At 38.5% G+C, this 8,663-nt stretch overlaps 1 protein-coding gene across 2 annotated transcripts; it reads left to right on the top strand.

Moving 5' to 3' along the window:
- The first annotated feature begins 1,887 nt into the window (after nucleotides 1–1,887).
- On the top strand, nucleotides 1,888–8,663 carry LOC107857554 (40S ribosomal protein S13). 2 transcript variants are annotated; one of them, XM_016702349.2, is made up of 5 exons: nucleotides 1,888–2,069; nucleotides 2,180–2,252; nucleotides 4,483–4,621; nucleotides 4,708–4,894; nucleotides 7,575–7,969. In XM_016702349.2, exons 1-5 carry the CDS (start codon nucleotides 2,047–2,049, stop codon nucleotides 7,606–7,608), a joined length of 456 nt encoding a protein of 151 aa, XP_016557835.1. In that variant the 5' UTR covers nucleotides 1,888–2,046; the 3' UTR covers nucleotides 7,609–7,969. The 2 variants fall into 2 exon arrangements, with proteins under 2 accessions (XP_016557835.1, XP_016557836.1); XM_016702350.2 differs by lacking the exon at nucleotides 7,575–7,969 and adding an exon at nucleotides 8,358–8,663 and having other exon boundaries at nucleotides 1,918–2,069.

The raw sequence follows: 8,663 nt of genomic DNA, 5'->3' as shown, positions 1-8,663 counted from the left end.
TCCAAATGCATGTTTGCTCTTTTGTAGGCAACCCCGCAAACATACCATTTAGGTATAAGAGCTGGATTATAGCACTAGAGATGTTAAACTTGACATTGGGGGACAAGATAGGAGAAACAATGGCTCTAGTCTCTGCCCGCTCAACGTACCCTATATATTCTTCTTCATCCTCGTATGGATGCACATACTGATATGCTGGGATCACTTAAGCATGACCACCTTTAGCTCTGTTCTAACTTCCACCGAGTACTTCTTGACAATCTGTTTCTTGTCTCTAGTCAGCTAGCTCTTCCTCTCTAGCTATTCATTGAGCTTCTTCTGTTGCCCTTCTCTCATTAACGGCTTGTCCTAAACTCCTTCAGGAGGAGGGGGAGACACATCATTATGAACCCCTTTAAGAATGTTATCTCTTTTCTGTTCCTTTATCCTACTACGTGTTTGTAGGATTCTCTCTAGATTCAGATTCATTGGGAGTAAGGGATTGCCTCTACTTTGTGTGTTAGGCATAAACTAGAGTATACCTAACTAAGAACAAAAAAAAGGATTCGTAAACTACAACAACCTCAATTCACAAATCAACATTGTATTTCCCTGCAACAACGCCAAAATTTGATTACGTCCAAGCTACACCTTCAATCTGAAGATTATGCAGTCATTGTCAAATATAGTAACCCAATAAAGGTTGGGGTCAAATCCTAAGGGAATGCGTGGAATCATGGCTTTAAGCTGTTGAAATCAACGAGCAAAACTGAAAAAGTAAATGAGAGGATTTGAGTAGCAATATCGAACAAGTGACTAATATCAACTTCGGTTGTAATCAATAGTAGGTGAACACTAGAATTGTGTTCCCCCTGGCTTCTTAACTCTGTAGGCTTATCATGATTTGTTGAACTAATCCGATACCTTGCATGCAGAATCTGATAAGTTATGTACCATTAACAGTCTTTTGGACGAGCTGATGGATTTCACCCTTTAGCTTTTGAGTTTCAGGATGTTGCCTTTCAAACCATTATCTTGATCCCAGTTCACTATTACCTTTTGAGTCTCTAGTTATTAGATGACAGCTAACCATCTTACTTAGCTAATACCTAGTCGCGTGGATCGACAGTTAAACTTTAAATTATTATTGTATTTATCTTTTCCTAGTCACTACTTCTCTTTTGGAGTATGTAGCAATAGTCTAGACAGGATCCTAATGTTTGAAATCGCTAAGATATCTATTAGAGCGAAGACAATACAATGTATGCATGGGTATTGGTTCAGAATATCAATAACACTTTCCCTACTTCGTCAATCTGCCAGGGTTTCCACAACCCTAGCTAAAGGTTTTTAGCTGCTCATGCTTGTGAAATAATCAACAACATTCATAAGTGAAAGCATAAGATGAAAGCATAAGATGAAATCACATTAATCACAAGTAATAACCCAAAACTTTAACTGAATTAATAAGTCATATATATCTATCTATATATTTTTTTTTCTTTTTCTTATTGGGTTATCGGTTTACCTAATAACCCAATAAGAAAAAATAGAACCGAACCAATAACCTAATAATTTTTTTTTTATAAAACCATTAAAAAATCGTTAACCCAATACTCTATTAACAATAAACCAATAATATTTTTATCGGTTCGGTTTATCGATCGGTTCGATTTTTGCACACCCCTAATATTATGTCGATTTTGTTTGGTTTCAATTTGACTTTTTATTTGTTAATATCAAATCAAATCAAGAATGATCATTTTTTTCTAACGTCAAACCAATCAAACCAAACCACAAGTCAATTTTTTTCTCGGTTTGGTTTGATTCGTCCGTTCAGTTTGATCATTACACCTAAATTGTTGAAGTCATTTACTTTTGACCTCATTTAGATGGCCTGATCTGCAATTCGAAATATATTAAAGGACTTCATAGCAAATAAAGAATTTATGTAAAATCCTAATCTCCTATCTTTCCCCATTCTAGGGTTTCCTTCTTCACAGCCAACCGAACAGCAGCCTCTCCCCCCCTCCTTCCCCACTCACCACAAACACACAGCCAGCCATCATGGGTCGTATGCACAGTCGAGGGTGTGTTCATTATTTCTTCTTCTCTCTAAATTTCAGGTAAAACTCTTGTTAAATGACACAATGTACTAATACTTTTATTTTTTTTTCTTGCATTTTTGTTTGGTGCACAGTAAGGGTATTTCTGCTTCAGCACTGCCATACAAGAGAACTCCACCAAGTTGGCTGAAAATATCTGCACCAGATGTAAGTAATTGCTAGCATTTCAACCTCTTGATCTTCACTTGTTTCCGTGTAGTTTTTGAATTCCATATCATGTGAAACACTTACATTACTGAAAGATCGAAATATTATAGTATACATTTTGTGCTTATTATGATTTTGTTGTTATACTGCGGACTCTAGTGTAACCACTAAGAAAGCAGCTCGAATTCTAATTGCAGTATTGGTCAGCTTGTAGATTTATTATCTCCAAATCTCTTGCTAATGCTACTGTGGATTTCCTTTTTAATACTTAACTCTTGGGTTCATGGTATTTTATTAATTTTTTTTTTCCCTTGGTAAAATATGCCAATTGAAGTGCCACGGCCGAATGTGGTATTGTCTTCCTCATTTGACTAGTTGGAATAGTGGTATTTGAGGGAAGGTGTAAATGTGCTATGGGGTGTAGGTGGACTTCACTCCTGATTATTAGGATGCTTGTCCATTACAACATGCATTTTGCATCGGGTCAGTAGTTGCATATCAAAGGGCAACCCAGTGAACTAAAGCGCTCCCTATGCATTGGATCTGGGAAAGGGCCGAGCCACAAGGTCTATCATACGCATCCTTACCTTGCATTTTTTCAAGTGGATGTTTCACTGTGACCTCATATTCACATGACAAGAACTTTACCAGTAACTCCAAGGCTCCCTTTTAGAGGTCCATGTTTTCCCTCTTTAGCCACTGAAGTTTATTTCTGTGATTGGAAAGATAAAAACAAGGTATACAGGGCCCCTTGCATAGAATGTAGCATAAATATGCTAGATATGCATGTAGTAATGTGCCAGAGGCAATGAGAGACTCTTCCTTTACCTTATTCTTTTTAAGGTTATGAGCCATTTTACGTTTAAAGGATGTGGCATATTAAATGCATGTGCATTCTGGCTTCCTGTAGTTTTTAAGTAGAGCACAAAACCATATTTCCCATCACCAGGCCCAGGGTTAGTTGAGGTTTTCTTTATACTCCCTCCGTTCTTCTTTATGTCGCAATGAATGGGCAGGGAGTTAATAAATGGGATGAAACTTTTGCCAAATCACCTAAATATTTGCAAGTGCCAATTGTACCCTTATGAGCACCCTGGTTAGATTTTTAACTGAAAGCATGGTAAAGAGAAACTATAGAGTCAAACTAGACTTCACATGTTCCATCATCTCTCTCCATGTTGACATGAGGTGTCCATATCCCCGTAACTTCATCCCACTCTTAGCAACTTTAATTCCAAAGTCCTAAATTGCTCCGTTCTTATTATCATGATTATCAGGTCTTTCCTGTATCAGTGAAATATGTTCAATGTTTTAAGCCCTTTAATTGAAGCTAAACTCCTCTTTCAACTGTCCCTTCTTTAAGGGTTTCCAGTATTTTTTCTGTAATCCTGATGGTTAAGACCACCATTCATTTTGTAAGCAGTTGCCAGTTTTTGCGTAGTTAGTTGGTTTATTCATCAGCTATAGGTTTTGAATCATGTGTGTGTTTGTGGTTATTTATCTAGTGATTTGATCAAATAATGCTGCTTTGATATCTTCAATTTGTCTTTAGTAGTGGTTTCAGTAGAAGATTAAGTAACAACAACAACATACCCATATATTCCCACAAAGTGGGGTCAGTAAAAGATTAAGTAGTTTCATAAATTTACTAGTGCCTTGCAGTTAACCAAATTCCGGGAAAAAAATTAAGTGGAATCATAGCAAGAAAGTGAGAAAGAACAAAAAAAAAGTGTAAAAGCCAAATGTCATACAGACCATGGAAGAGATCTGGTATGTTGTAGCTTTATGTTTTAAACATTGACTTTTCTATCTAATAAAATTATCAAATATTGTTTCTTTTTAAATCTAATTGGTCTGTGTCAGTTTTTTAAAGGAATGATAGTAGTAAGGGTAATATCGGAATCCTAAAAAGTGAAGGATTACCGAATTTAGAATGCTACCATTTTGTTTGGAATAGACTAAAAAGGAAAATGATGCCGTGCAAACTGGAAAGGTACGAGTAAAGTAAAGTTGAGCTTCTTCCTTTGTGGATTAGTGGACTTTTCCCTTCAAGAGGATCAGTTGAGCTTTGTTTCTCTATTGAAATATGGATTAGAAAACTTCAGAAACCGAACTTGGATGAATTCTGTTAAAATTCAAAACATTAACCAAATATTTATGTGCAACTTGATTGAATAAAGTCATGCACACACTTCTAGTTTCTTAAGTAGCAGCATTCTCTTGGTTTCAGGTCGAAGATAACATCTGCAAGTTTGCCAAAAAAGGTTTAGCACCTTCTCAAATTGGTGTTATTCTTCGTGATTCACATGGTATTGCTCAGGTGAAGAGTGTAACTGGTAGCAAGATTCTCAGAATTTTGAAGGCTCATGGTACTTATTTGGTAATTTGTGTTTTTAGTAGATTTCACTTGTCATAAGGAAATATCTAATAGCATAATGATTCTTAAATTTGCTAGGACTTGCTCCTGAGATTCCTGAGGATCTCTACCACCTTATCAAAAAAGCAGTTGCAATTCGGAAGCATCTTGAGAGAAACAGGAAGGACAAGGATTCCAAGTTTAGGTTGATTCTTGTCGAGAGCAGGATTCACCGACTTGCTCGCTACTACAAGAAAACGAAAAAGCTTCCACCAGTCTGGAAGTAGTAAGTCTAGTCTCCCTATTTTACTTTAGTAGTGGGCTGCTTGTGATTTGTTATATTCAAGCTTTATGTTGCATTTGCATATTAAATAAGTGGGAGAGAGTGGTCGAGCGGAGGTTGAGGAGGATAGTGCCTATTTCAGAGAATCAGTTTGGATTTATGCCCGGTCGTTCAACGAAGAAGGCAATTCACCTGGTGCGGAGACTGGTGGAGCAGTATAGGGAAAGGAAGGACTTACATATGGTGTTCATCGACTTGGAGAAGACGTATGACAAAGTCCCTAGGGAGGTTCTTTGGAGATGCTTGGAGGTGAGTGGCGTCCCGGTGGCGTACATTAGATTGATTAAGGACATGTATGATGGAGCAAAGACTCAGGTGAGGAGGTAAGGATGGTAGGAGGAGATTCAGAGCATTTCCCTGTACAGGGTTGCATCAGGGATCGACTCTTAGCCTGTTTTTGTTTGCGTTGGTAATAGATGTATTGACGCGGCATATTCAAGTAGAGGTGCCTTGGTGTATGCTTTTTGCGAATGATGTTGTTTTGATTGATGAGACGCGGGGGTGTGTGAATGATAAATTGGAGGTTTGGAGTCAAAACCTTTGAGTTTAAAAGGTTCAGGTTGAGTAGGAGCAAGACAGAGTATATGAAATACAAGTTTAATGACTTGAGAGGAAAACGAGGTGGTAGTAAGGTTGGATTCTCAGGTTGTTTGTAAGAGGGATAGTTTTAAGTATCTCGGGTCATGAATCAGGGGAATGGAGAGATTGCCGAAGATGTCTTCCACCGTATTGGGGCAGGATGGATGAAGTGGAGGCTCACCTCGGGAGTGTTGTGTGATAAGGTGCCGCCCAAGCTTAAAGGCAAACTCTACAGAGTGGCAGTCTGTCCGACCATGTTGTATGGAGCAGAGTGTTGGCTAGTCGAGAACTCCCACATTCAAAAATTGAAGGTGGTGGAAATGCGGATATTGCATTGGATGTGTGGGCTTACTAGGGGTGATAGGGTTAGGAATGAGATTATTCGGGAGAAGGTAGGAATGACTGTGGTGGAGGACAAGATGCGGGAAGTTAGGTTGAGATGGTTCGGACATGAGATGAGGAGGGGCACAGATGCCCCAATTCATAGGTGTGAGAGGCTAGCTTTGGATGGTTTCAGGTGAGGTAGGGGTAGACCGAAGAAATACTGGACAGAGGTAATTAGACGTAACATGGAGCAGTTGCTACAACTGAGGACATGACCCTAGATAGAAAGGTATGAAGGACGCGAATTAGGTTAAAAGGCTAGTGCATGTGGGTGGGTCGTAGCCAGTAGTTAGGAGAGAGCTTTGGGGTAGCCGGGCTGGTAGTCTTATGGCTATGTCCATAGGTTGGAGCTGCAAGTAGGAGGGTATGAGGGTGGGGGGTGCCTTTGGTTCGTTAGTGTAGGGTATTACTTTGTGAGTGTCTTATTTCTGTTATTCCATCTTGTTTCATGCTTTATAACGAATTTATTTACTATTCTTTTCCTTGAGCCGGGGGTCTATCGGAAACAGTCTTTCTACTTCTCCGGAGGTAGTGGTATGGACTGCATACATTTTATCCTCCCCTGACCCCACATAACTATTTGGGAATCCACTGGGTTTTTTGTTGTTGGTTGTTGTTTGCATATAAAATAAGTGAATATGGTCAATCCTCTGCGAATCAACTTCTTTGTCTAAGCATGCTTAATAATTGTCTCTCATAATTTGGTGTAAAAGGTTTATTTCAGTTGGAGAAAGTGGTTCAACCAGTACATTTGTTATTCTCTTTGCGATTTAGTAATATATATTCTATTTCTAGTTGCAATTTGTGTGGTTCCAGAGAACCATTATGACACTTGCTATGAAGTATTTGGTTTCAAGGGACTGGTTGTCCTCATATGGGTTGTTTATAATGCAGTATACTTTGATTTAAAAAAAAAAAGAATTACTACTGTATATATATCTGAGGCACCCCCACTTTTCTTTGTTGCTTGAGTCTGACAAAGAACTTATATTCATCTTTCCTCTATTAATGGAACACGGAGTTTATGTCAATCTTCGCTTTCTTGTCAGCCCTTCAAACTTGTTGCCTCATCTTATTATTTTTTTCTGATAATTGTGGTGTTTGAGATAACTTCTGTGCACCTCGACCGGTTGTGCAAAGTACCGGCTAACTCTCACCAACACATGTAGTTGCCTCATATCTTTGTGGTTTGGTTTCATAATTCATACAACATATTTAAGGCATCATGCCATGTGTTGCGTGTATCAGCTTCATAGACACGTGCCTTGGGTCTGTAGGACGATTGGACATGTTTGTGTGGCTAGCAAGCGCTTTAGATCCATTTGAATGAGTCTGTATTGCCTAATGTCATTGCTTCTATGTTCTGGTGTACGTAGGTTGCCCATTTAAGAAGAAATTAGAAACAGTTTCTGCAAGCTCTTCAAACTTTTGAAGCAAATGCTTAAATTCTTTTGATGGTTTAAGCACTTGTAGATCTGAAGCAACAGTGCTCGTTCTTGTCCTGTGAGTCAGGCATTTACTGAAGTTGGTGCAGCTTTTTGTGTGCACATAACTAATTACGTGAAAGCCAATACTGTGCTTTCCTAGGAACTTCCTCTCCTTCTGGATCATCTCTCATAATTTCTGATTTTCTGTGCTAATTTTAATTTTTGCCTTGCAGTGAATCTACCACTGCCAGTACTCTCGTGGCATAGAGAGGATGGAGGCATTTGGGGTGCTACTTTCTTTGTCGAGTCATCTTTGAAATTCTATATTAAGCTGTTTTGGCATGCCCAGGATAGTTTGGAATCGTATCAAATTATGTACTCGAGGGGATGATAGGCGTCATTTAGTTTCTTGTTTGAGATTGTGACATTGAGACTTGTTATTTGTGGTATACTTTTGGTTTAGCTATGTCATAATTTTCATCTTGCCAAATTCTCAGTAAAGCTAGAAATGCTGGAATCTGGATAGTGGTTATATGCTGCTCTCTGGTACCGTTGACCTGTGTCAGCTTATTGGTTAGCCTTTATCGTTCAACAGTCCCTAGTAAATTTCTGATTCTCTTTCCTTGACTATCCCGATTGGGTGTTCTTAATGTTCTGTATTGCAGTTACAGAAACAGAAAAATATGAGTTTCCGCTCAATGAACTGCATTTGTATTGTTACTGGCTTTTCTAGGCTTGTATGAAAAATATTATAGGCTTGTATAATGCATTTTGCATAGTGGCTTTACTTTGACAGTTAAATTAGTAAGGTCTTGATCCCTCCAAAAAAATGTTTTTCCTTAGTATTCTATGGTGATCTAGCTGCCTATACTAGTGTAGAGTTGTCCGAAGTGTGACAGTCCAGCTCCTGCAATCATTTGCTGTTAATTATGGTGTTTAGGTTAGTTTGTGGCTGCCTTGGTTATTTCATTGGATATTTTGGCAGATCTCGATAACCCTCTTTACCTGATATGTAGGTGATGAGAAAAAAGTAGCTTCCCTTCATGCTGAGTGTGAACTGATTTTGGGCTGCTCTTAGACCAGGAAGATTGCATGTGAATGTCGAATAGTTTGTCGATGCAACTTACCTAGAACTTTTTTGCATATGTTGAGGCAGCAAGTACTTCAAAGCTTTTCTGGATGAGGTTTAATGCATGAAGGAGCTTTGGTTCAAGTCTTTAGTATCACCAGAAGAAAAGAATATCAAGGATGAATTTGATCAGCAAGATTGATTGCCACTTACAATTTATATTGATATAAATTTGAGTCCATGGTTTGTGCAA

Source organism: Capsicum annuum, chromosome 10 (genome assembly GCF_002878395.1).
Source record: "Capsicum annuum cultivar UCD-10X-F1 chromosome 10, UCD10Xv1.1, whole genome shotgun sequence".
Classification (NCBI taxonomy): domain Eukaryota; kingdom Viridiplantae; phylum Streptophyta; class Magnoliopsida; order Solanales; family Solanaceae; genus Capsicum; species Capsicum annuum.
The sequence above is the reverse complement of the archived record's forward strand: the minus strand, read 5'-3'. Positions and strand labels throughout refer to the sequence as shown.